The sequence below is a fragment of the Lissotriton helveticus genome, chromosome 3_2 (genome assembly GCF_964261635.1).
Source record: "Lissotriton helveticus chromosome 3_2, aLisHel1.1, whole genome shotgun sequence".
Classification (NCBI taxonomy): Eukaryota; Metazoa; Chordata; class Amphibia; order Caudata; family Salamandridae; genus Lissotriton; species Lissotriton helveticus.
Window position 1 is genome coordinate 271,847,278 of NC_136062.1, and position 27,705 is coordinate 271,874,982.

The 27,705-nt window shown below is 46.1% G+C and overlaps 1 protein-coding gene across 6 annotated transcripts in view; it reads right to left on the reverse strand.

Moving 5' to 3' along the window:
* Positions 1-27,705, reverse strand: part of HERC1 (HECT and RLD domain containing E3 ubiquitin protein ligase family member 1) — a 2,088,313-nt gene that overhangs the window by 855,076 nt on the left and 1,205,532 nt on the right. For all 6 annotated transcript variants that reach the window (XM_078685198.1, XM_078685199.1, XM_078685195.1 and 3 more), the window contains exon 47: positions 19,758-19,958. In XM_078685198.1, coding sequence (XP_078541324.1) covers positions 19,758-19,958 — 201 coding nt within the window. The remainder of the gene's footprint in view (positions 1-19,757; positions 19,959-27,705) is intronic.

The window sequence follows — 27,705 nt, forward strand, 5'->3', positions numbered from 1 at the left end:
TTTTTTGTATATTTATCGACATGGTGCGTGTTTTGCTCAAATTTATTTTTACTTTGTTTTCCGTGGCATACCTATGCATTTGATTCAGAAGCTGCTGGAGGCCGATGTAGGTATGGCTAAGTAACACAACATCATCTGCGTACAGAAGGTTATTCAGAGATTTCCCTCCCAGCCTCGGGAAGTGGGAGTTGCATGTGTTTAGTATGGCTGATAGATCCGCCACGTACAGATTGAACAATATTGGGGCAAGCACGCACCCTTGCTTGAGTCCTTTGGTGGTACAGACTTTAGATGACAGATGTGTGCCGCCTCCTAGCTTCACCTGCACCCAGGTATCTGAGTGGAGAAGCTTCAGCATGCTTAAAGTTGGCTGCGGTATTCCCCATTGTGCCAGTTTCCCCCAGAGTCTGTCTCTCTCGATGTTATCAAACGCCGCACTAAAATCAATGTAGCACATGTGCAGCGGCAGTTTTTTTGTTTTTGCTGCATCAATAATTAGAGAGATAGCCAGAATATTTGTAGCTGTTCCAGTATTTTTCCGGAAGCCGGTCTGGTTCAATGGTATAATCTGATTTAAATCCGCCCATGACACAATCTCCTCTAAGATAGTTCCCGCAAAGTATTTTGCCTCATTATCAAGGGTATCGTGCTGCCCTTGCGACGTATATTCCAGAAGAAAGACAAGCATCTCTGTTGATTGTTTGGTGCTTCCTTCCTCCTGGTATTTTTTTGTTGTGTGGTGTACTTGAACTGACGAGCCCTGAGCTAGGGGAGCTTCATGGGATGCCGGGGTAAAATCTTCGCCTGGCAGATTGGCCATGTGTGTTGTTGCTTTGAAAAGGAATGTTTGATTTGATGTTGTTTGTGTTTCAGAAGTCATATTTACTTGGGGACGCTCAGTTTGTCTTGGATCCGGATAAGTGGTAGTAGCTAGTGTATCTCTAAGTTGGGCTTCGTGGGTTTTGCTTGGCGTTGAGCCAATCATTCCATTCCTGTCCCCCGCTACGGGATTTGGCCTGAGTGGGTACTTACTTGCTGATATTGATGGTGTATCTTGGTTTGTAGTTGCTTCAAGTGTTTCTCTTACCCTTTGAAGCGGAGGCTCCTTATTGTGCGAAGTTGGAAATCCCGTTTGGCCGTCGAGGTCCCTCGCTATCTTGTTCTTGTCACAGTTTGACTGTGTGAGTTGTTTGGTCTTTGCTGCCACATCTCTATGTGCGTCTATTTGTTCCAGTTGATCTTTTGCTGGTAGTCCTTGGGGACCTTGCCCTTCTTGATTCGGCAGGTTGCAGTTTGTTTTGTGCTGTTGCTGAGCTGAACTGAGGGGCGAGCGGTCTTTGCCCTCTGTGGAATGAGCATTGTTTGTGTTAGGAGGAGATTTCTCCTTTGAAGCAAAGAAGATCGGAAAGTATTTGGAAGTAGATGTTTCAGTTTCAGTTTTTTGCTTCTGACCTTTCCTTTTTTGTTGACGCCGTTGTTTGGCGTTGAGTTTCTTTGGGAGTTCCTGTCCCGTCTGGTTTTTCTACCGGCACAAATAATACTTATTTGTCCAGGCCATAAACGGGATGCCGGAGAACTTTAAACTATATACTTTTATATTTCAAATGCTTTTCAGTACAAAAGCACAATTTCATCTAATAAAATATTTTGCGAGCCAGTAAAAGACAAAAATATGTCAAATGGCATTTATTTTCTTTTTATTTTTTTAATACAGCCCATTATATCCAAACATGCAATATTTTAATAAAAAGTGCCAAGGTATATCTTTCAAAAAAGTTTATATAACAAAAAAGAAAAGGAAGGCAAATCCAGGAAACAGCATATATCAGCTGCCAAAGATACCCTCACGGTCATCCAAAATCCCAATAAGCATTCCAGGTGACAGGTTAGTTCTTTTTACGATTAAAAAAGGATCCTCGCTACAAAACATACATTTTCCATTCATTCCTTTTTGGAGTTGGAAGAGTTGCTTATGACTTTGATGAGGATTCTCCTGGAAGATATCTAGAGACACAGGTAAGTAACTTAACCTTCCGCTATAAGGGAATCTCATTAATAGTCAATCACTGAATGGAACGCCTAGTTCATCCCACATAAACAAGGCATAAGGAATGAATGAAAAATCCACAATGATATTTTTATAAGGAAGCCTGTCCTACCTAGGTATCCACTGTGGAGTCTGAATCAGGACAATAGTGTGTGTGGATAGGTTTCTAAGTGGCCACTTCCCCTACTTCTGAGATGGGTCTTGACTGTCCAGGCTGTAGTGCTTGGTGAACAACTTACTTACCTTCAGGAACAATGTATCTGTAAGAGACATGTGTTAGTTATAGATTCCTTACCTTGGAATTACCCCCAGGCGTCAGTCTGGATCCGGAGATTTTTCTTTAGCAGTACCCCTGTGCATCGGTAGGTGGCATTGGTTGACTTAGCGTCCATCGTTGGCGTCGTGGTCGCCGGAAAGACGTCGCAGTGTCTACTTAGACACCGCACCTGCGCGCTGACGTCAGTTCTGACAACTTTTCACGCCAAAAGTGCACAGCCATGCAAGACACTGACTACTGGTGTATATAACTAGGGCCATGGAAGGGAGTCCCTTCGCAGAACGTCAGTTCGCAGAACGGGGAGAATGGGTGGGGTGGTAAGGAATCTATAACAAACATATGTCTCTTACAGATATATTGTTACCGAAGGTAAGTAACTTGTTGATCTGAAAGAGATTGTTATTTATAGATTCCTTACCTTAGAATAGATACCACAGCAATACCAAACCCAGAGGTGGGTCTGTGAACAAAGTTCACACCAGAAAGACCTGGAGAACGGACCGACCAAAATAGCCGTCTCTCCGGACTTGGCTGTCAAGACAATAATGTTTGGTGAACATGTGCAGTGATACCCACGTGGTTGACTGACAGATGTCAAGGAGTGGAACTCCACGCTCCAAGGTAGTAGTAGCCGCCGTAGCCCTGGTGGAGTAGGTACACAGTCCCACTGGAGCTTCCTTTTTGGTCAAGGAGTAGCAGATTTTAATGCATAGGACAACCCATCGAGAGATGGAGCGTTTTTGTACAGCCTGACCTTTCTAGGCACCCACATAGCCAACAAAGAGTTGATCGTCCACCCGGAAATCATCTTTTGTGTGGTCTAGATAGAAAGACTCCCCTCCTCCTTCGAAGGGTGCGGAGGCGGGAAGAAAGTGGGCAAAGTGATGGTCTGTCCTATGTGGAAAGAGGTAAACACTTTGGGAAGAAAAGAGGGCCTTGTGCGAAGGACCACTTTGTCCGGATGAACAGCAAGAAAAGGAGGTTTTGAGGATAGAGCTTGAAGCTAACTAACTCTGCGAGCAGAGGTGATGGCGACAAGGAAGGCCATCCTGAAAGTAAGTCCCACTGGGGCATTATGAAAGGAGAAGGAGAAAAGAGATGAGTAATGCCCTTTAGAAATCTATTTACAATAGGGGACTTGAAAAGGGAAGGGCCATCATGAAGGCGAAGAAAGGCAGATATGGCCGAAAGGTAGCCTTTAAGAGTGCCCAGGGCAGAGCCCCGCTGGGCTAAAGAGAGGATGAACAAGAGTACCTCCGAAAGGGGTTCCTCTGCCTTTGCAGTGCACCATGCCACAAACTTGTTCCATCTACAGGACTATACAGATTTGGTTGAGGGACGCCTGGCTGCCAAGATGACATTACAGACTTCGGGCAGAAGGTCAAATGCTGTCATCTGCCGCTGCTCAATCTCTCTGCAAGGAGGTGGCGACTGGACAGGTTCGGGTGGAGGAACGTCCCCTGCTGCTGCAACAGTAGATCCTCCCGAAGAGGCAGTATGATCAGAGGATCAATAGCCATGCTCAAGATCTGGACGACGTCGGAAAGATTGCACTGATGCTGCGCCCACTGGAACTTCAGGTCCCACTACAGAGCCGGCATATGCCACCTGGCATGATCCACCAGCAGGATTCAGGAGGTCATGAGGCCCAGCAGCCTTAGGGTCATTCTCACCAAAATCCGGGATAGAGGTTGAAACATCAGTATCATAGCCAGAATATCCCAGACTCGCTGATCGGGAGGATAAACCTGAAATTGCGCCGTATCCAGAACCGCTCCGATGAAAAGGAGCTTCTGCGAGGGAGCCAGGTGTGACTTCGGCACGTTGATAGTGAACCCCCGGGAATGCAGGAGGTCTGCCGTAGTCTGAAGGTGATAGAACAATAACGGGTGTGGCTCTAATCAGTAAGGCTGAGCCCTTTTAACAATAGAAACAAACCACCTGCCAATACTGATGCTTGATTATAAATCCAAGTTGAACCAGTGCAGGAACAATACATCAATGCGAACCGTCACTATTCAATAGTGTTTATTTATGCAACATCATTTTGTTCATTTTTATCTTTTTATCAAAAACAATGCTTTATGTACAAAGAATTCCAAAAAAACACCACAACAATATTACAAAAATAAATATTTGATTTAGGAAGAGATTTAGGACAAAATCACACAATAGCCCGACTCACATTCATACTTGATCATTCATACAACATTACCCATTCAACAACAAATAACATCCTACACACAATCGCATGCCCACTCCTTGGCCCAAGAGGCATGCAGTATTCACAGACCTAAGCTGGAGGAAGAAAACATCTTCTTCCCAAGATGGTCCAGGTTCTTGGACTCCATATCACGGGGCAGTAGGGAATTTAGAGGAGGAGGCTTGGACCAGCAAGCTCTGTGGGGGTCAGGTGTTGGGAGAAGGAAAGTGGGTAGCCCGGGGCCGGTGGCGTCAGGCAATCATCCTGTCCACAGGGGCCCCTGTGGTGGGCTTGGACCAAGTCATCAGAAGGACGTCCATGAGGGCTTCATTGAAGGGCAGAAGGGGTTCCGAAGAAGCCGCCGCCGGTTGAAGTACCTCTGTCAGGAGGTTAGTCCTGACTGCCACAGTAGGAAGCTCCAGGCCCAAGGCCTCAGCCGCTGTATGCAACACCACTGCATATAACACTCCCTCCTCCGTAGCGATGGGAGGGGAAGAAAGCATGGCAAAGTCTGGGAAGGTATCCAGACAACTGGTGTCACCCAGGTCCTCTCGCCAGTTCAGCTAGTCAACTTGATTAGCTAAAGGGTCCACAGACCCCTTCGAGTCCTCCTCACCCTCCTCTGGCTGCCAGTCTGGCCTAAAAGGAACACCAGGGATGAACAGTGGCACAAAAGTGCCTTCAGGGACCAGTGCCTACGTCGGCCGGTGTCGGTCCGGCGCTGTGTCCCAGTCAGGGGTGCGGCTGGGGTCGCCGCCAGTCGGGGGCACAACTGGCCCTGGGGCTTTGTCGTCGGGATTGGCGCCGGGGAAGGTACTGTGAGGTCGACTGGCGTCGATCCGGATCCAGGTCTGGATCCTCGAGAGCCTATCGGGGCCGGAGCTGCCGGCATCAAAATCCCAGGGACCTCAACCGAGACGTGAGGCCCAAAGGCGCGCTGGCGGAGTTAGGTTGCCCAAAGATACTGTGAAGAGCATCAAAGAAAGCTCGAAGCTCAGTAGGGGACGCTCAGGTAAAAGGAGTGAAGCGCAGAGCTGTCCCAGTAGCAGGCTCCGAAGATGGAGCTGGAGAGCAACCATGCACCAGGTCCCACGTCGGCTGACTGGCAGGGAAAAGGTGAAGAGCAACGCTGCTTCTTCACCTTCTTCTTGTGCTTCAACTTGCCAGAAAATCTCAAAGACGAATAATGGTGGTGGCTCCATGACCGGTCCCAAGACTTTCCTTTCAGGCAGGACCTCGAACGACGGGAAGGCGACTGCCGGGCCTCCAACAGCTTTCCGGACCGCTCCCACAAAGACTTTGGATTCATGGCCCGGCAGTCGGAGCACGACTTTGGGTTGTGGTCGCGCCCCAGGCACCAGAGTCACATGAGATGGGGTTAATAACCAACATCAGGCGGTTATAGGCCTTGCACGGCTTAAACCAGGTCCACCGATGGGACATCCCTCGTACACCAGGAGTCGGGTAAGACTCAAAAAAAGAACTCAACAAAAGTCGAGCAAAAACTGTCAAAAAATTACTAAAGGGGTAGATCTCTCCGGATCTGCGCAAGGCTGGCACGGAAAAAGAAAGAACTGATGTCAGCATGCCGGGGCGGCGTCTAAGTAGACACCGCGACGTCATTCCGGTTACCACAATGCAAACCACGGCCGCAGAGTGGACCAACGCCATCTACCGACTCGCAGGGGTACTGCTAAAGAACAATCTCTGGATCCAGTATGGCGCATGGGGCTAATTCTAAGGTAAGGATTCTATAACAAACAGTCTCTTTCAGATAAACTAATGCAGAGATGCCCATGTTGCTGCCTGACAAATGTCGAGGATTGGATCTCCACTGTGCAACGCTCTGGTGAAATGATCTCTTAAGCCTTCAGGAGGCTGCTTTTTCGCCAGAGCATAGCAAATTTCGATGCAGAGGATGACCCATTGTGGGTGAGAGAGTCATCTTCAGCACCACACGACCTTTGTTCGCTCCCATGTACCCCACAAAGAGTTGGTCGTCCACTTGGAACACTTTAGTGCAGTCAAGCGCTATGATTGATTGAAGGTAGAACGACAATGTTCTTTTTAGATCCAGACGGTGGAGTCGCTCCTCTTACCTAGAGGGATGCGGAGGAGCGTAGAAAGTGGGCAAGGTGACAGATATCCCCACATGATAGGGTGTTACCACTTTTTGTTAAGAAGCATGCCCTTGTGCAAAGCACTAACTTGTCAGGGAGTACTGTCAGGTAAGGAGGCTTGGATGACAAAGTCTGAAATTTGCTTATCCTACTGCCGGATGTGACTGCCACTAAAAAGGCTGTCTTGATGGTAAGCAGACCAGGGGGCAGTTGTGCAGAGGTTCAAATGGAGCACACATCAGGAAGGTGCGTACCAAATTAAGGTCCCACTGAGGCATGATGAAGGGGGAATGTGGGAATATATGTAAAAGGCTTTAAAAAATCTATTTATGGGACATAGCCCAAAACTGGGGGTCCGACATGCCACCTACACTGTCAAAATGGAAACAAAACCTTGACTGGTGCATGTTTAGAGAAAAGACTGTATACATCGCACAGGGATGTCTAAAAAAGTGGTCCTCGATTTGGGGTGCCTTGGATGCCTACAGAGGAGAGATATGTGAAGCACCTTTGGTACCAACAGAAGACGCGGATCTGTCTTCATAAGTCCTAGCAATGAAATTATTTTACTACGTAATACTGGAACTTGCTATATGTGTGTATTGCAGATGAGTGGTAAATTGTATTTCTCTATTGCTATGCCGCTGTCTCTTTGTATTTTCAATAAAAATAATTAAAAAAGAAAAAATCTATTTGTAATGGGAAATTTAAATAAAGAGGGTTGGTCTGGCAGCCACAGAAAGGCAGACAGGGCTGAAAGGTACCCTTTTAGAGTGCCCAGAGCAGAGCCCTGCTGGGCAAGGTTTAAAATATAAAGAAAAATATATGAGATATGGAAGTAGAAAGTGGATCATCAGCAGGCGTACACCGACTTGGTAGAGGAATGTCTGGCAGCCAAAATAATATTACAGACTTCGGGAGCAAGGTCGAAAGCTGTCACCTGCTGCTGCTCAATCTCCATGCAAGAAAGCGTAGAGTTGACAGGTTCGGGTACAGAACTCTCCCCTGTTGCTGTGACAGAAGATCTGCCCGAAGGGGCAGCCTAATTGGAGGATCGATGCTCACTTAGAGAAGCTTGGAATACCTGACTCTCCATGCCCAGTACTTTGATACAAGGACGACTTGGGCCGGGTCAGTCCTGATATTCTTGAAAACTCTGGGCAGGAGTGGAATAGGCGTAAAGGCGTACCGGAGTTCTGAGCTCCACTTCAGATGAAAAGCATCTCCGAGTGAGAGATGCCTCGGAACCTCCAGCGTGCAAAACTGCTGACATTGCGCGTTTATGGCGGAGGAGAACAGATCGAACCAAGGCTCTCCCCACTCTACTAGTCTCCCCTTGAAAGGCTTTTAATGCCAAACAAATTTTTTAGAGCTCCAGTAGGTTGATTTGGAATCTGGATTCCGCCAGAGACCAGGGTCCTCTGATCTTCACCTCTACCAGGTGACCACCCCATCCAGGGAGGGTAAGGGAGGTGTTTGCACTAAGGTGGCTAAAGTTCCTCTAGAGTAAAGATAGGTAAACCCTGAATTTAAGGTGTACCAAAGAAAAGAGTAGTGTAAAGAAATAGGTTGGAAAAAAATAGTTTGTTTGTCGTTCTTATGGGTGGTTGGGATATGATGTAGTGAGAGAATTTCTCCTGTTGTCTCGAGTGCCCTCAGACACCCTTGCAAGTGTCAAATATCATCATCGGGCGTTGCTCCTCGTGTGGGTGGCGCTGCAGTCCCTCACGGGCCCCACAAGGGGGCTCTTTGATGGAGATCTTTTAAAGGAGATGCCGCAGTTGTGCTTGTGGGTATGAAGGCCTGGGGAAAATATGGTGAGTTAAAATGATCTGACAGTACCCGAAATCAATTTATTCTTGCGTCCGTATGATCAGTTAAAACGGGGTGAGTCCTGGAGAAAACCTCTAAAGACAAATAAGAGGAGTGGTTGTGCAACTAGCCACTACTCATAAGACAAGTGATCTGGTGAGAAAGTGTGAATAATTCTCTTTGGTCAACATGTTTCTCGCTACCTGGCGGTCCCTAATGGATCCATAGGCGCTTTGTCAGGACCAGTACTAAGGGTGAGTCTTACTAAAGTGGTAATCAAAAAAATAAATAAATAGAATATTAGGTACTGGGCAGGCGGTCCATGGACCTGTAATACCTTATTCTTCAAGGTGTGGCGCTGATGTGCACTGATGGGTACCTATGTTCTAGGTACTCATTCTCAACCCCTTAATATTAATGGTGGGGCTCCCTCGACAGGTGTTCAGGGGAGCTTGAAAAAGTGTCCAGTGCTCCGGCCGCCGTAATGACCTACCCGTCCGTAACAGGGGATGAGTACCAAGAACATAGTTACCCGTCAGCGCACAGCCGCGCCACACCTTGAAGAATAAGGTATTACAGGTCCATGGGCCGCCTGCCCAGTACCTATTATTCTATTTATTAATTTTTTTTACCATAAAGGCTACTGGGTCCAGGGCAGACAGGACCTGAGCCAATATGAGCATCTTGAAATTTTCCTTTCTGATGTAGTAGTTGAGGGCTCATAGATCTAGGAGAGGACGAAGACCCGTGTCCTTTTTTAGGGACCAGAAAGTAGCAGGAATAACAACCACAGCCTACTCCTGACGCTGGAACCCTCTCACTGGATTCCTTGGCCAAGAGTGTCATAACTTCCTCTTGACGTAAAATAAGATGATCCTTCGTCAGCTGGTTGTAAGATGGAGCAAAACACACACAATTGATAGACGGAATGCAGAACAAATCAAAACATTCACCCTTAGTCAAGAGATCTGGGTTAAATCCATCATTCTTTTGCTCACCATGCCACCCCAGTTTAGCCTGGTTATATGCAAATCAGTCATGACCCTGCCAAGCCAGGTCCTCCCTGGACCGGAAACAAGCATCCTAGGACTGGTTTCTTGGTTTCACCATTCATCAGCCAGGAAAGCTTGATTCCAGTGGCACAGTGAGCCCAGGACCCACGTCTGGGCATACCTAGCGCACTTATGGCGAGAAAGCAAAATACACACAATTGTTGGATGGAATGCAGAACAAATCAAAACATTCACCCCCAGTCAAGAGATACGGGTTAAATCCATCATTCTTTTGCTCACCATGCCGCCCCAGTTTAGCCTGGTTATATGCAAATCAGTCATGACCCTGCCAAGCCAGGTCCTCCCTGGACCGGAAACAAGCATCCTAGGACTGGTTTCTTGGTTTCACCATTCATCAGCCAGGAAAGCTTGATTCCAGTGGCGCAGTGAGCCCAGGACCCACGTCTGGGCATACCTAGCGCACTTATGGCGAGAAAGCAAAATACACACAATTGTTGGATGGAATGCAGAACAAATCAAAACACTCACCCCCAGGCAAGAGATCCGGGTTAAATCCATCATTCTTTTGCTCACCATGCCACCCCAGTTTAGCCTGGTTATATGCAAATCAGTCATGACCCTGCCAAGCCAGGTCCTCCCTGGACCGGAAACAAGCATCCTAGGACTGGTTTCTTGGTTTCACCATTCATCAGCCAGGAAAGCTTGATTCCAGTGGCACAGTGAGCCCAGGACCCACGTCTGGGCATACCTAGCGCACTTATGGCGAGAAAGCAAAATACACACAATTGTTGGATGGAATGCAGAACAAATCAAAACATTCACCCCCAGTCAAGAGATCCGGGTTAAATCCTTCATTCTTTTGCTCACCATGCCACCCCAGTTTAGCCTGGTTATATGCAAATCAGTCTTGACCCTGTGCCTCATGGGAATAGTCCAGTCCGAACTGCCAAGCCAAGTCCTCCCTGGACCGGAAACAAGTATCCTAGGACTGGTTTCTTGGTTTCACCATTCATCAGCCAGGAAAGCTTGACTCCAGGGGCACAGGGAGCTCAGGACCCACGTCTGGGCATACCTGGCGCACTTAGGGCGAGAAAGCAAGAGACACGTAATTGATGGACGAAATGCAGAACAAATCAAAACATTCACCCCCAGTCAAGAGATCTGGGGTGAATGTATGACGTTGTTCTGCATTCTGTCCATCAACTGTTGTTTTAGCATTTGTCACTCCCAGTGGGACGGGTATGCCCAGACGTGGGTCCAGTGCTCTCCATGAACTGGAATCAAGCTATCCTGGCTGAAGAGGGGTGAAACCCAGAAACTGGACCTAGGATGCTTCCATGAGGTACAGGGTCAAGACTGATTTGCATATGGCTGGGTTCAATCTGAAATGGAACGGTGAGCAAAAAAAAAGATGGATTTAGGCCCAGATCTCTGTACTGGGGTGAATGTATGACATTGTTCTGCAATCTGTCCATCAACTGATATTTTTGCGGTTGTAAGATGGAGGCATGGAGGGAGGTTTAGCTTCAAAGAGGAGGAAATAGCCCCTTCAAACTATCTAGAGGACCCACTTGTCAAATGTGATATCGAGCCAGCGGTGGAGGTGATGGCAGATCCTGCCACCAACTAGCCACCCATGATCTTGAAGGTCAAGACTAGGAGGGCTTGGACGCTGCGGGGGTGGTGGACTGACCTAGATGCCCGATGAACGAGGTCGGAACGAGCCATGCCCTTGGCCACGCTGAAGTTGCTGAACCTGTGCAGTCTTTTGGCTGGCGCAGCTGAAAGCCCCTTCCTTAGCCACGAAAGGCAGACTGGAGACATGTGGCCACTCAGAGGCCCAAGGACATGGCCATATACCATGAGTCCTTGAAGCGCTCCAGGGCCATGTCTGCCATAAAAGAACATGTCCATCAGAGAGGCCTGGACATCCCCCGAAAAGCTAGAAGTTTTTCACCAGGCATGGCGGCGAACAGCTACTATCAAAATTACTCCTCCCTGCGAGTCAGTAGTGTCGAGACCACAACGGATAGTGAACTTTGCTGCATCTCTGTCATCTGATACTACTTGGGAAAGGATGGCCTGGGCCTCCTCCGGGACCCGTGGCAGCACTTGCGCAATTGTTTCCCACAGGGTGTGGGAACAACGGGCCAATAAGCATATGGTGTTCACTGACCACAATCCAAAGCTGGTGGAAGAAAAACATTCATATCCCAACTGTCCAGCCTTTTGGATTCCCAGTCCGAGGAGCGGAAGGGAACACACCATGGGAGGTAGAGGCTTGGACTAACAAGCTCTCCAGGGTAGGGTGGGTAGTGAGGAAGATTGGGTTGCCCGGAGCAGGACAATAGAGGCGGGCAACTGTCCTAATCACAGGAGCCTGGGCTTGGACCACGTTCCCAGTAGAACACATGTTAGGGCCTCGTTGAAAGGCAGCAAGTGTTACAAAGTGGAGACACCAGGCTGTAGGAAATCAGTCAAACTATTAGTCTAGACTGCCACTCAAGGGAGCTGGAGGTCCAGGACCTCAGCCACCCTTTGCACTACCATGGCATAAGAAGCGCCCTCCTCCATAGCCATGGGAGGGAGAGAAAGCAGACCAAAATCTGGAGAGGTATCCAGTCCGCTGGCCTCACCCAATTCCTCTAACCAGTCCATGTCTTGATATGGCTGGTCTTCTAAAGGGTACAGCCACCTCTCCATATCTTCTTCCATTCCTAGCCCTTTCAGGATAAGGCTGAGGAAACGAACGAGGACCTGTAGGTTATGTCTGCGCCGGCATTGATAGGCACCTATCAGGCTTCGGGTAGTCTGGAATTAGAATAGAGCTGGTGCCAGTGGCAGGAGCCTCCAGGCCGGAGCAGGTCGCAGAGGCATGATCGGCATTGGTCCGGATCCATTGCTGGATCCATTGGAGAGTAACCGGCACCGTAGCCGCCAATGCAGAACCCAATGGAGCCCCCTCTGACCCGTGGGGCTCAAAGGCGCATGAGTAGTGTCAGGTCACCCACATATAAGGAACATGGAGTCATAAAATTCTTTAAGTTGGACGGGGGTCGCTCCAGCTTCTGGACAGGCAGGGAAGCATGGAGTCGACACAGGCGCAGAGTCAGAAGAACGAGGCCTAGAGAGCCGAGGTTCCTCCGTCGTGTCGGCCAACAGACGGGGAGAAGTCGAAGGTCGCTATGACTTCTTGAGTTTCTTATGCCTCTTACGTGACCAACCCCAAGACTGAGTGGAAGGCCGAGGACTTGAAACTCCCAGAGGGGTGCCCGGACATTTCTCTCGACCCAGACTGCAAAGGAGACCTCCTAGGATTCGTTCGACACAATGCCGAGTCGCAAGTGGCCTTAGGGACCCCTTCCTCAAAGCTTTCGGAGCCATGGCCTGGCAGTCGGAGCACGACTTTAAGTAGTGGTCGCGCTCCAGGGGCAAACCAGAAGTGGATCCAGCACCGTACTGGCGCGCTGACATGCACCGCACAGTCTGAATCCAGACTTCTTACCAGACATGATGGAAAAAGAGTCTGCACACCAAAAAATGGGTCGAAAAAACGTCAAAAAAGCCGGTCAAAAAGTGACAGAGGGTAGCTTTTTTCACAGATCAGCAACTGACTCACTCAAAAAGAACTGAAATCAGCGCGCCAAGGTAGTGCCTATATAGATGAAGCAGGCGTAGCCACAGTGCACAGGATGCCTACAACGTCACATGGAGCTGACTGATGCCACCTACTGGCGCACAGAGGTATTGCTAAAAAAAAAAGACTTTTGGATCCAGTCTGGCGAAGGTAAGGAATCTGCACCTAGATGTCTCGATCAGATATCAATTCATATAATTTTTTTTAACCTCTTTTTAAGAGGCAGTTGTATTTTATCTCCATGAGTTGCTACTTATTTACCAGCTCCAATTTAATTAATTAGAAACACTACATTTTATATAAACACCAAATCATACTTTCTAGAATTCAACAGAAACTTTGCTTTGTAAATGTTTTCAAAGTTCTTTAATTTTCCATTGGAGAGCAGTCATTTTGGTTTCAAATAACTATAGAGTTTTCAATCAGGATCTATAAACAATGAGGTTTGAATTTGGTGTTTACCAGAAAATTTTAATAATAGAAGTGTTTTCTAAAGAAAAAGATACAATTGCTACAATTTCACCTATTAAACTTTTCCAGCTATAGAGAAGTGGCAATGTTTTAAACATGGAAGATGGAAAACATATATCTAAATACAGTTCTTTAGTATAAATATTCCTGCCCTGTAAATATCCTATACTATTATTCCCAACACTCCGGAACAATAATACAAACTTAAACAATTAAAGACAATTAAGGATTGACAGTCTCATGAATTTATCAGCATTCTGTCACTTTAAAAGAAAAACAGTCATGGTAGTGTAGGGCCTTATATCAGAAACAGAACATCAGAAAAAGAATATCACTTTGAGCTATAGCATGAGGAAAACAATACACTCTTCATAAATGTTTTTAGTTTTTTCTTTATTGAGTGCCTTAATGACAGTACAGTACTATTATCTACAAAAACAATAGCTCCATCCTCTCTATACGATTAGTGCACAGTGGCAATTAAAAATTCTCCTGCCAGTTAACTTGCCCCACACCTCCAACCCTACATCTGTATTAAGTCTGACTTAGAAACTTTCCTGGAGCTTTTCTTTGTGGGGTCCCTCGAAGCTCACAGCCAATCCTATTTGGTGAGGGTTCGTTTGCTCGCTTTGCAACGAGCTCCCGGTCAACCATAGGAAAGTCCAACCTCTAGCTTTCCAGCGGGATGAACCAGGGATTCAGGCCGGCTCGGGGTTAAAGGTGGGCGGCATGGCTCTAGCGGTTTGTCTCAGTCACCTTTTCTACAGGGTTCACCAGCTTGGGTTTACACCTACTCCTGGTCAAACTCTGGAAGTCGGACCTCCGGAGCTTTTCAGCAGGATGAACCTGGATGGCAGGCCGTCTCGCAATTGAGGGTCGCTGGCTTGGCTGGCCAGGTCGAGCCGGTCCACTTACGGAGCTTTTTATCAAAGTTGCTACAAACTTTTGGAACTTCCTCCTGAAGTTCCCCAAAGGGTCCAAAACGTATTCCAAGGGCGTGGAAGCTCCGAGATGGTCATTTAAAGTTTGGGACTTCAGTTATCACAATCCACTTGGACAAAACCCTTACAAATCCACTGGTAGTACTCCCGACTGAGGGTACCTGGTGGTAATGTTCCAGGTGAGCTCTGTTAAACTGTAGCTTGCAGGGAGTCAACTCTTTAGTCCTTCTGAAGCAAATTAGGTCCATAGGGCTATAGTTCAGGTTGTGCAGCAGGTGCAATCTTCAGAGTGCAGGGCCTGGTTGGTGGCAATCAAACTCCTCAGCATGGACCCTTCTTCTCTCTTAAGTTTAAAGCAGCAGGAATGATAGGCTCTGCCCCTCTCAGATACTTATTCCAAGTTCTCTAGGTCAAGCAGGAGGGCACTCCTGTCCAATGAGATGCAGGTAACACTCCAGGGTATGACCACAACCTCCAAAGTGTGGCACTATTGTCTCCCAGAGAGCACCATTTCTCCAAAATTCATAATGGCTGATTTTCCAGCACGGAGAGAAGAGCTGGCTAAACACACTCCCAGGATGGTTAATATCCATAGTCTCTCTCCCTTGCCTCTGCTCATTCCTTCCTTAATCCCACCACCTGGCTGGGTTCAAAGAGGAGAGGTGTAAATTTAAACTGACCTCTGCCTGTCGCCTTCTACCATTGAAGAATATGGGGTATGACCCCTCCCCTTGCTCTGGCATTCCTTTGTATCCCTGCCTTCCTAGAAGAGCTGGCTAACCCCAGGATCTATTTATTTCCTCATCAACAGAGCCTGGCTAATCCACTTAACTCTGACCAATCAGGACAGGCAACTAAAAGGCAGTATTTTGGCTTATAGACAAGAAAGTCTTATAACTTCTTGTCTGTACACTTTAGGAGAAATTCAATATTACCTTATTGTTGGATTTATTAATACATTCTAGGAAGTCTTTGAAATACATTGTTATGAATATCCTAGCAGGAATTATTAGTGAATACCTTCTTGCCACGTTAACATATGTAGCAGGGAATTTGCAATGGAAAAGGGACTTGGGCAATTTTCCAACACCAGGGTTTATAAGCCATATTTTATAAGGAACCAGCCTATATCTACAAGACATCAGAGTTGGTAAGATGCACACCAGCGTAATCCATGTTTTTCAGTGCATAGCAACTTCAGAATTGTGTAGGCGTGCATGCTTGCTCCGCCCCATTGCGCTACAATATAACCGAACACAAAGGAACCACATTTGATTCCGATTCAAGCTGCACAGCCACGTAACTGAATGAATAAAATAAATCACATTTCATATTTCTTAATCTTCTGTTTATCCATGTTTTACTCCATTTGCTTTTACTCTTGCTTTCAGTTCCTTCAATTCATTTTACTCATTCAGATGCTCTACAAAGATGTTCACGTAAGCACAGGAGCAGTAATTGGTTCCACATGTCACGACTTTATGAAAAGTAACCCAATGCATTTTGGGATAATTCCCTTCATCAGGGGCATCGTTATATATGTTGAATTATGTCCATTGTTAAAACACCGTAACTCGCAAAATGCCAACTCTGTAAACAGGTATGTTAAATTCCATTACACATTAGTGTTTCAAGATGGAATTTAACATGCCCGTTTAAAAGAAGGAACTGAAAGCAGGAGTAAAAGCAAATGGAGTAAAACATGGATAAACAGAAGATTAAGAAACATGAAATTTGATTCATTCAGTTACGTGGCTGAGCGGCTTGAATCGGAATCAAATGTGGTTCCTTCGTGTTCAGACATATCTACAGCACCCCACATGCCTGGGATACCTAGGGGAGACTTTAGGGGTTCTGAATATGTAAAAATATTGCAGATACTCACTTCACAGTGATCCTAGTACAACAGTCGATTTTGGGAAGCACTTTACAAAAATGTGGGGAGTCAAATGTCCAATTTCACTAAACACAGTAAATATAAAACTCATTTTTATTAGGGGCCTCCTTATAAATACCTGACTCCCAAGCGAGACCCTGGGGATATCTAACATCTTTTAAGTGCCCCAAACACCAATGTCAAGTTTGGGCACAATTGCATTTTAAAAGCAGTCCTGCAACACAGGGCTGCTTTTAAACTGACCTCAGGCTTCAGCAGTACACACGTGCAAGTGCAGAAAGGGCTGCTGGCCTCTAAACTGCTATGCCCTATTATATTCTAAGGACTTAAAGGTAGTTTCAATCCCCCTGCCCTATTGTGTACAAGGGCCTTATTGGGGAGGTCATGCCAATCATAGGGGTACCCTAATTCATAGTGTACCCTTGTGTATGTAGGTGTTTTCACTATATTCTAAGTGTCTCCTTCAGCATAGCACTGGGCCTGGTTAGGTCAGCATGAAAATCTGGGGGTTGGGGGTGCCCAGGGCACAGGATGACTTTGCAACAGCCATGCACCCATAATTCTGCTGAAGATCCAAGGATGGACACATTTAAATAGTGCTCTGAAGATCTTCTTGGACACCACATAGCAGACAATGGATTTGAAGGTGCCACACCAACCACTGGCCTAGATAAAGGTTTATCTAAAGGTAAAAAAGAAGTGTCTCTCTCTATTTATTTTGATCTATATTTACTTATATCTATATATCCATATCTGTATCTTTATATCTTTATTTCTCAATATATCAATTGCTGTATCTAGATATATATTTGTATTTCACATCACATCATGAGAGCTGTGCAAATTGGATTGCATAGAAATGTTCCCAAAGAGCCTCATTCACAAATGTTTTATTTATTCAGTTGTAGCTTAGGTACTGAATTTTTTTTCTATTCCACACTACACATCTAATTCCTGATTCAGAGAATGCTGGAATTTACTTCATCATAGGTTTAGGGTTAGTAGATGCAAAGTAAAAATGTCTGCGGTGGGAAGAGGTTGCACCCATGCAAAAGGCATTGAGCACCAAGATATTCGCACATGTGTAGGTATTTTTCATTGCCATTCCATCTCTGACATACTGGAACCACCGGAGTAACTGTTTTACCAGGTTAAGACTGGGTCAGAAACATATGCACACTTCATGGAGGTTCTGGGAAGGGGGATAGCCTGGGGGAGCTCCAGGCAGAAAAGAAAGAGCCACAAAGTGAGTAGACCCCTGAACTAACTAGGTTGTGGTGCTACAAAATTTATATTTTAGCAACTAAGGGCCTGATTTAGATCTAGGCTGGCGAGTTACTCTGTCACAATGGTTACGCATATCATGTCTGCCAAAATATATATCCTATTGTATCCTATGGAATTTATATTTTGGCAGACGGGATATCCGTCACCGTTGTGATGGAGTACCCCACCCGTAGAGATCTAAATCAGGCCCTAAGTGCTCTTCAACGTAATGCATGGTGCCCCTGCTAACGACATGCTTTGCTCTGCTGTTTCACCATACACTTATTACTTCCGTGGAAGTTGCATAACTCTGAATAATAAGCAGCCACGTAGTATACAACTTGTTTGCTGTTTACTAGCACTTCCTTCTGTAGTATGAAGCATCCACTGACTTGAATGGTTTAGCTTATTTTATTACCTTACGTAGTGTTCTGCGGAAAGCAAAGAGAGAAACAAATAGAAAGTACTGTTTAAAACATTGGAGTGTGTGGTCCGTTTTCAAGTATTTTCTCAGGCTGCCCTAGAGAGACAGCCTTTGTGTAAAGTGATGCTTCCCATAGCAGCAAACACCGGGGCTGACTCCAAGTTGGGTCATCCACATCATGGGTACAACGAAGTGTGCAATCTCAGTATCTGGCTGTGTCACCCTTCCTGAAAAGGCAGCCAGGAGCAGACTAGAAATGTACTCTCATCGAAAACCAGAAACTGCAGTTCAACGCTACACACTTGCCATCCAATAAATGACATTACTCAGGAAGACTAATCTACGTCTCTTGTTGAACAAAAGGCCTCTTGGAAGTTCAAAAGGAACTTGGACCCTCCCCCTCCGGACTTCAGTAGCTTGGGCTCCTCCTTCCATCTACAGGAATGCAGGCAATACATTTCCACTGTTTCGGAAGCTATCCTCACCCCCACCCTGTGCCATGCTAAACCAGGAGCATCAAAATGGATCACACTTTGGTTTTGTAATTATTATTGAGAAGCAAGCTTAAATGGCAACCCACAAAAGACATCTGCTTCAGCATTTGTAGAATCTCCTTTTCGATATTTGCATTACCTACCCTTTATATTCTCACACCTTGCTTTTATCATGCGGTTGCTTGATCAGCTGTCCTTGCTGAAGCAGTGGCTTAGCAGTAGTCTACCAGCAGTCTGTCTACCTGATACTAGGTCCTATCACAAAATACTTATTATAGTACTAACTCAAATGCAAACAATGATATTCCTTGCTACAGTTTTACATCCTCAGAGCACATGGTACCTCAAAGGTCTACTCTATGTTCCTGAAACCTGACACGGAAATTTGGACTTTGACTTAAAACTTGATTGTCATAGGTCCCTTTTCATTGGAAGACCTTTTCTTTACTTTCCATTCTCTGCATGCCCCCTCCTGTAAGCACAGCCTACTGTAGGTCATGTGCATGTTTTTATTAATCCAAAAACCACAACCTGCCCACCTTTGAAAGTCATAACTCACAATCTAGCAATAATTAATCTCCCACAGCAAATCTACTAATTCCACTAACCATCTGTAAGAACTCACATACTCCAAAACTAATGATCACACATAATTCTTAATAGTTTATTCTACATATTTGTCTGAAAACATATTTGTCTGAAAACTAAGTAGCTCCTGAGCTCTAAATGAGTAACTTAAAAAAAAATGGCCCAGCTGCGTAATATCAATCTCACATTATTGTGACTGGAGCACAGTGCCTAAACCATAGAATATTAATAGTCTACTGACTAGTAACATTTCAAAGTATTAAGCAAACAATGCCCATTAAAATATATGCTTTGTTATCTGTGTGAATGTGAAACTATGTACATAAGGGAAGTTGAATAAATAACTTGCTATTAACAAAACTTACAATATGAAGTATTCAAAATCAATTCCTACATTTTTAGAAGAGTAATGTGCAATCTATCACAATGAAACTGATAATGAATGCCATGCCGCAAGTAATCTCTCAAGGTAATATACTTATGAATGGGTACCCAGTGATCAGGGTACAATTCCTGAAAAATTCCATCATACCACACGTGTTGCTTTTATGTTCCCTTAAACCATACCTATTTGCATAAGTGTCTCTTCCATGCTGTTGGTAGCTGTGACCATTGCGACAGATGCTCCAAGCGGGTCACTGTCAGGAAACTGAACTGGTTCCGGCACAACACGCCGATCATTAAGCCCGAGAGGTCCAGCAAGCAACTCAAATTCCTCTTCTCCTGTCAGTTTTTCCTCTTCATCAACATCCAACATATCCCAGTCCTCTATAAAACACCAACAGATATAGGTTAGAAAAAGGATCTTTAAAAAAAAAAGGCAGGAATGCAAATCATACATACATTGAGGTTAAGCAGATTTCAAAACAATTTGTCATTTGAAAGACAACATATTTAATAATTTACTATGCGCAACCTCATTGCTACAGCAGACCAAAGATTAGTGTGCATCTATCTTACTACCTTAAGCCCAGTGCGTTGGTTTGACAGGGTAAAGCAGCTTTTTTGTGAATTATAAGTCACGTATATAAGTGCCTGTGTCAGGGCCTGAGGTGTTCCCCGCTTTCAATAATCCTCACACTCATTACCTACACACGAATGTATACTTTACGCCTGTGAAGAGGTTCTGTAATCACATGATGACCTCCATTACTCCACCATCAAATGGACAGAGAAACAGCAGGTGGCCATCAGAAAGATTTCCTTGTTATCATTGCACCTGGCCAAAACACATCTGTCTCACTCTAAATCACAAATCTTTTCTGACTAAAAGGTGTATTGCTGATTAGACAGAACTAAAGCACCACATCATCTTGATAATTTGGCTTATAAAAAAGCGCAATGATTTTGCACGGTTTCATAATTCTCAGATTTTACTCCGGGTTAATTTAGCTTGTGAAGTGCTGGGGATTCCTAATATCTGACTTGTGCTTTGTATCTATACTTGTATAAAGACTAATTTTAAAACAGATCTAGCAGGTGGCATTCTACAAACACCTGAATCTTGCCTACCAAATGACAGCTTCTCTGCTGAATGCCTATTCGAACTGTGTTCTCATACCAGGAATTACTTTTCATGCATACAGTAAATACGCTGATGCTCCCATGGTTCTACAGGGATAACAGCAATTACATTGTGCTGCAGCTATGTTCTGTTGGATTTAATTCTCAAAATAGGAGACACACAGAGCATAATAGAACCTACCTAATATTATACAATAGACTCAACAATCATTCAGCATTTATTCAAATGTAGGCATGAAGACTATTTACTGATAAGTCGAGTGTCTTTCCTCAACTTCTTCACTAACTTTTTAGAATATTCCTGGTCCTTCTGCTAAATCAAATATTTGAGTAACTGGGAGGCAAGTTAAAATGATACCAGTTACACAAAGAATGGCACCTGCTCATATCATTTACATATAGTTATCTCTTATTATCCTGAACAAATTACTTACCTTCGGTAACGATATATCTGTAAGAAACATAGGTTAGTTATAGATTCCTTACCTTAGAGATACACCCAGGTGTCGGACTGGATCCGGAAAGTTTTTCGTCAGCAGTACCCCGGAGCGTCAAAAGGTGGCGTTGGTCGGCTCCGCGTTCGTCGTTGGCATCATGGTCACCAGTAGCTACTTAGACACCGCACTGACTCGCTGACGTCAGTTCTTTACATGACTTTCCAGGCCAGAAGCGCAGAGCCATGCAATACACTGACCACTAATGCACAAAACTAGGGCCTTGAAAGGAATACCTTTACCCTAGAGGTCAGTTCGCAGAACGGGGAGGATGGGCGTGGTGGTAAGGAATCTATAACTTACCTATGTTTCTTACAGATATATCATTAGTGAAGGTAAGTAACTTGTTCATCTGAAAGAAACAGTTAGTTATAGATTCCTTACCTTAGAATAGATACCCCAGCAATACCAACCCCAGAGGTGGGTCTGCGAACCAAGTTCACATCAGAAAGTCCTGGAGAACAGAAAGGCCAAAGAAGCCATCCCACGTAGCTGCCTGACAGATGTCATTGAGGGGCACTCCTCGTCCCAAAGCAGTAGTAGCTGCCATCGCCCTGGTGGAATGGGCCCACTGGAGGCTCCTTCTTTGCCAAAGAATAGCACCCTTTAATACACAAAACGACCCACCTAGTGATTGTCCGTTTGTGCACGGCCCTACCTTTTTTGGCACCAACAAAGATCTGGTCATCCACCCGGACTTGCTTTATGCGATCCCAAAAAAATGAAAGCGCATGTTTCAGCCTCTCTTCCTCTTTGGAAGGATGTGGAGGCGGAGAGAAAGTGGGCAAAGTGATGGTCTGTCCAATATGGAAAGGAGTAACCACTTTGGGAAGAAAGGCTGGACGAGTTCTAAGGACAACCTTGTCTGGATGGAGAGTCAGAAAAGGAGGCTTTGAAGAAAGAGCTTGGAGCTCACTCACCCTGCGGGCAACCAGAAAGGCAGTTTTTAAAGTCAGAAGCTTGAGAGGACAGTTATGTATGGCTCAAAGGGAGCGCACATAAGGTAAGTAAGAACCAAGTTCATGTCCCACTGAGACATTACGAAGGGAACTGGAGGAAAAAGATAAGAAATGCCATTAAGGAAGCGATTTACAATAGGGGACTTGAAAAGAGAAGGCTGAGCAGGAAGCCTAAGAAAGGCTGAAACGGCTGAGAGGTAGCCCTTAATAGTGCCCAGAGCAGACCCCTGCTGGGCCAAAGAAAGGAGGAACAAGAGAACCTCAGAAAGAGGGGCAGAAAGGGGATCCACAGCCTTTGCTGCGTACCATGCCACGAATGTATTCCATCTACAGGTGTATACCGTCTTAGTGGAGGGATGCCTGGCCGCCAAGATTACATCACAGACTTCGGGAGGCAGGTCAAACGACGTCAACTGCCGCCGCTCAATCTCCACGTAAGGAGGTGGAGGCTGTATAGGTTCGGGTGGAGGACCGTCCCCTGCTGCTGCGACAGAAGATTCTCCCGAAGAGGCAGTCTGATCTGAGGATCGATGGTCATGTGAAGCAGCTCGGGATACCAGACTCTTCGTGCCCAATCCGGTGCCACTAGAATGACTTGGGCCCGGTTGCGCCTGATCTTCTTCAACACTCTGGCAGAAGTGGTATAGGCGGAAAGGCATATAGAAGACCGCAACTCCACTTGCAACGAAAACCGTTACATAGCGAGTGCCGCCTTGGAAAACCCAGCGCGCAGAATTGCTGACATTTCCCGTTTATTTTGGTGGTGAATAGATCTAGCGAAGGCTCTCCCCACTGTTGAAATAGTCCTTGCAACACCTCAGAATGAAGATGCCATTCATGATCCATCATGCACCTGCTGCTGACTTTGTCCACCTTGGACTTCAGGGAACCTGCCAGGTGTTGAACCACAAGGGATATGCCCTGATGTTCCAGCCAACTCCAGAGGCGAAGGGCATCTTGACATAGGGTCCACGACCCTACCCCGCATTGTTTGTTGCAGTACCACATGGTGGTGGTGTTGTCCGTGAACACCTGCACTACTTTTCCCCGGACAGAGGGAAGGAATGCTTTTAGTGCAAAACCGAAGCTCCAGAAGGTTGATGTGGAGACCGGACTCCACCTGAGATCGGAGTCCTCTGATCTCCCTCTCTCCCAAGTGGCCGCCCCACCCCAGAAAGGATGCATCGGTCCCACTGTAAACTCTGATTAGGGAAGGGAGAGGGATCTGCCATTGGCCCAATCCTGGTTCGTTAACCACCACTGCAATTGTTGTGCAGTGCCCTCCGAGATCTGAATGCAATCGGACAGATTCCCCCTGATGTTGTGCCCACTGGAACTTTAGGTCCCACTGAATAGCCTGCATATGCCATCTGGCATGGTTAACCAGCAGGAGGCCATCACGCCCAGGAGCTGAAGGGTCTTCCTGACGGAAACCCGGGATAGAGGCTGAAAGATCGGCATCATAGTCCGAATTTTCCGGACTCGCTGTTCGGGAGGATAGAACCAAAACTGCGTCATGATCAGCACCGCTCCGATGAAGAGGAGCTTCTGAGAGGGAGTCAGGTGTGACTCCGGTACGTTGATGAACAACCCCAGCGAATGCAGGAGGTTGGCCATAGTCTGGAGGTGGGAGACAACAGCCTGGGGCATGCGCACCTTGCAGCCAGTTATCGAGATAGGGGAAGACTGGAACCCCTGATCTGCGCAGATGAGCTACAGCCAGGCTTTTGTACCGCTTTGTTCGCCATAAGTTGGCAGGGTATGCTCAGACGTGAGTCCCTTGCTCACTTTGCCACTAGATTAAAGCAAGCCTGGCTGAAGACGGCTGAAATGCCAGAAACCGGTCCTAGGAAGCTTGTTTCCGGTCCAGGGAAGGCATGGCTTGGCAGTTCGGGCTGGACTGTTCCCATGAGGCACAGGGTCAGACTGATTTGCATAAGACCATGTCTGAACTGGGGTGGCAGAGTGGGCTAGAGAACGGTGATGGATTAAACCCAGATCTTTTGATTGGGTGTGAGTGTTTGATTGGTTCAGATGCTCCGTCCATCACCACCCCCTTTTATACCGCTTTGTTCGCCATAAGTTGGCAGGGTATGCTCAGACGTGAGTCCCTTGCTCACTTTGCCACTAGATTAAAGCAAGCCTGGCTGAAGATGGCTGAAATGCCAGAAACCGGTCCTAGGAAGCTTGTTTCCGGTCGAGGGAAGGCATGGCTTGGCAGTTCAGGCTGGACTGTTCCCATAAGGCACAGGGTCAGACTTATTTGTATATGGCCATGTCTGAACTGGGGTGGCAGAGTGGGCTAAAGAACGTTGATGGTTTAAACCCAGATCATTTGACTGGGTGTGAGCGTTTGATTGGTTCAGATGCTCCGTCCATCACCACCCCCTTTTGTACCGCTTTGTTCGCCATAAGTTGGCAGGGTATGCTCAGACGTGCTCCCTGGCTCACTTTGCCACTGGATTCAAGCAAGCCTGGCTGAAGACGGCTGAAATGCCAGAAACCGGTCCTATGAAGCTTGTTTCCGGTCCAGGGAAGGCATGGCTTGGCAGTTCGGGCTGGACTGTTCCCATGCGGCACAGGGTCAGACTGATTTGCATATTGCCATATTTGAACTGGGTTGGCAGAGTGGGTTAAAGAACAGTGATGGATTAAACCCAGATCTTTTGACTGGGTAGGAGTGTTTGATTGGTTCAGATGCTCCGTCCATCACCACCCCCTTTTGTACCGCTCTCTGGATCTGGGCTGGCAGGCGTGGAAAAAGAAGGAACTGATTTGTCAGCGCGTGAGAGCGGCGTATAAGTAGCTACTGCGACGTCAACCCGGTGACCACGATGACAAAGACGAACGTTGAGCCGGCCGACGCCACCTTTCGACGCGCAGGTGTACTGCTGACAAAAAACTTCCTGGATCCAGTCTGACGCCTGGGTGTAATTCTAAGGTAAGGAATCTATAACTAACTGTTTCTTTCAGATAGACTAATATACGAGAGAGCCACACATCAATGCCTCAAGAGGACTTTCCTACAAGAAGTCGAAGAAATCTATCTAGATACAGCAACATTGTAGATTAGGACAAAACAAGACGTGGAGGTGGTCAATCGAGTCGTCAGAAAGCTTGCATGAGATAGCTTATAAGAGGGACGATTGTTGCTGTAGTGTTAGAGGAAAGGGGGTAAAAGACGAATCTTTTGGGTATACAAAGCAGCTTCAATGACTTCCACCAGATATGTACCGGCCATTCTTTTGGGTATACAAAGCAGCTTCCATGACTTCCACCAGATATGTACCGGCAAGGCTTTAACGCCTTAACCGCGGCGGTTTTTCTGCCGCGGTGCGGGCGTTCCAAAGGGTGGGCGGGGCTGCGTCGGCGTTGGTCGTGCGCAGCACTGGGGAGGGAGTGCTCGCGACGGCCAACGGCCGACGGCAGCACACAAAGGGTTAGAAAAAGCCTTCTACAGTTTGAATAACAAAATAATTACTTACCTGCAAAGTGAACCTTTTCTGGATTCACATACTGTGCATAGATTATGTAGCGTATTCTCCCCTCTTGGGAGGCTGGCATGAAATGGGTTTGTCTTTGCAAACATGTGCTTTAATACTCTTTGTCCCACCAGCACCTAATTATTAGCAAGGATAGCCACACAATAATGTTTTGTGAAGGTGTAAATGGAAGGCCATGTGGCTGCCACACCGATGTTGTTTAGGGAGACATTTGCAATGAATGTTAGTGTTGACCAATCCTTCCTTGCTAAAGGCACTCTCTGTCGACATGCTACACTGGTCAAGCTGTATTGTACAAAGTCTGTATTGTTTGGACTGACCATCTTGCAGTGGTTCCTTAGTGAGAGGTGAGCCCATGCTTGCTCGTGAAAAGGAGATTAATTGGTATCCTTTCCTGATTTGAATTGTTTACTGTAAGTAGACGTTAGGCTGGGCTTGCCTGGACCTCCATTGTCACTCTCAGGGTAATACTATGTCCCGTCAAGAATGTGTGGCTCCAATAATAAATGGTAAGTCTCAGGACAAGAGTGAGTGGAAGAAAACAACCCCAGCTAACTTTATGAAGACATCGACTAGTTCAAGGGGTAACATTGCGTGTGCTCTTGTAAATATCATGTTGAGTTTGAGGAGCTTGTGGATAGGCATCAGCTAGATATAGTATGATATAGTATAGGTTAGCAAAACCTAGGTAGATCAAGCCTCCGACCCGGACTTGGTACAGCCATTCCCTCTACTTACGTCATACACCGGGTGGACAGACTTCGGGAACACGGCGGGGGATTAGCCATGATCGATAGGGAGACTATGCCAGCTACCACCGATCTAGCTACACTCCCAGAATGCAAGGTACTGAAGTGTAATATTAAATGATCTAAATCCCAATCCTTTAACGGAGTGTTCATTTATTGTCCTCCAGACCCCAGGAGTACTTTTGTACAGACAAGAGGGACCATTTTAGAAGAGGATCTACGTGCCAAGGACGTTTCTGTTATAGGCAAATTCAACTTCAATTAATTAATTGATAAAGACACGATGGCCATCACGGAGACCCTGAGTGGTTTTGGTCTGTCCAATTAGTTCTTGGCCCCACTCATGTAGCAGGGCATACACTTGATGGGGTGTTCACCAATAATTTGCAGGTGATATCAAAAGACTCTTTGCATTCAAGCTGGAACAATCGTCTTTTGCTCATCTTTGATATCACGTTACAGGACAGAGGTACACCCGACAAGCCCCTTCCTTGTCCTCGCAAAGAAATTGGGATAAGACACGAGCAGGCCCTTTCAATCAAATCCTAACTGATTTGCAGCCGGATCAGGTAGAAAACCTAGAGCTTGCCACCATGAATTATTCTGAGTCGCTAAATTCAGCCATTTTCATCACTGTCCCAATTAGAATCTCCCACTCGCAAAGAGGCAAATCATCTTCTCCATGGTTTACCAAGTGCAAAACCAAGCTTGTAGGAGACAAGAGCGGAAATGGAGAAGGAATACAATAGAGAGGAGAAAGATGAATACAAAATTTGTATGAATAACTACAAAGATATTCTGTCAAAAGAAAAGGCATTATATTTTATACAGAACATTGAAGAGGCAAAAACTCTACTAGGAAATGTTTCCAGCTAGTAGCAAAACTGTCCTCTGTTCCCAGTAACAACCTAACCAATTCCAGTCAGACTTTTTGCAATTTACTTGCTAGCTACTTCCTTGACAAGGTTCTAAAGAAAGCAAAATTACTAGACAGGAATGAACCGATCATTTAGTTTAAAGCCAGGGACAGACCACGTTTACTGAATATTCTGCAATTTCTGTCAATAAGTGATATCCAAAATCCAAGCTACTAAGTCAGGTACTACTATGGACCCCTTACCCCTGCAGTTACAAAACTAGCTGTGGATTTTGTGGCTACTCATCTCATGAGCATCTTCAATTCCATGTGTGAATCAGAGTATTTTCCTACACAATGGAAGGAAGTCTCCACACTCACACTCAGGAATCGTGGTGACAGATCCAGAACCTTTCGCTCCTACACTCAT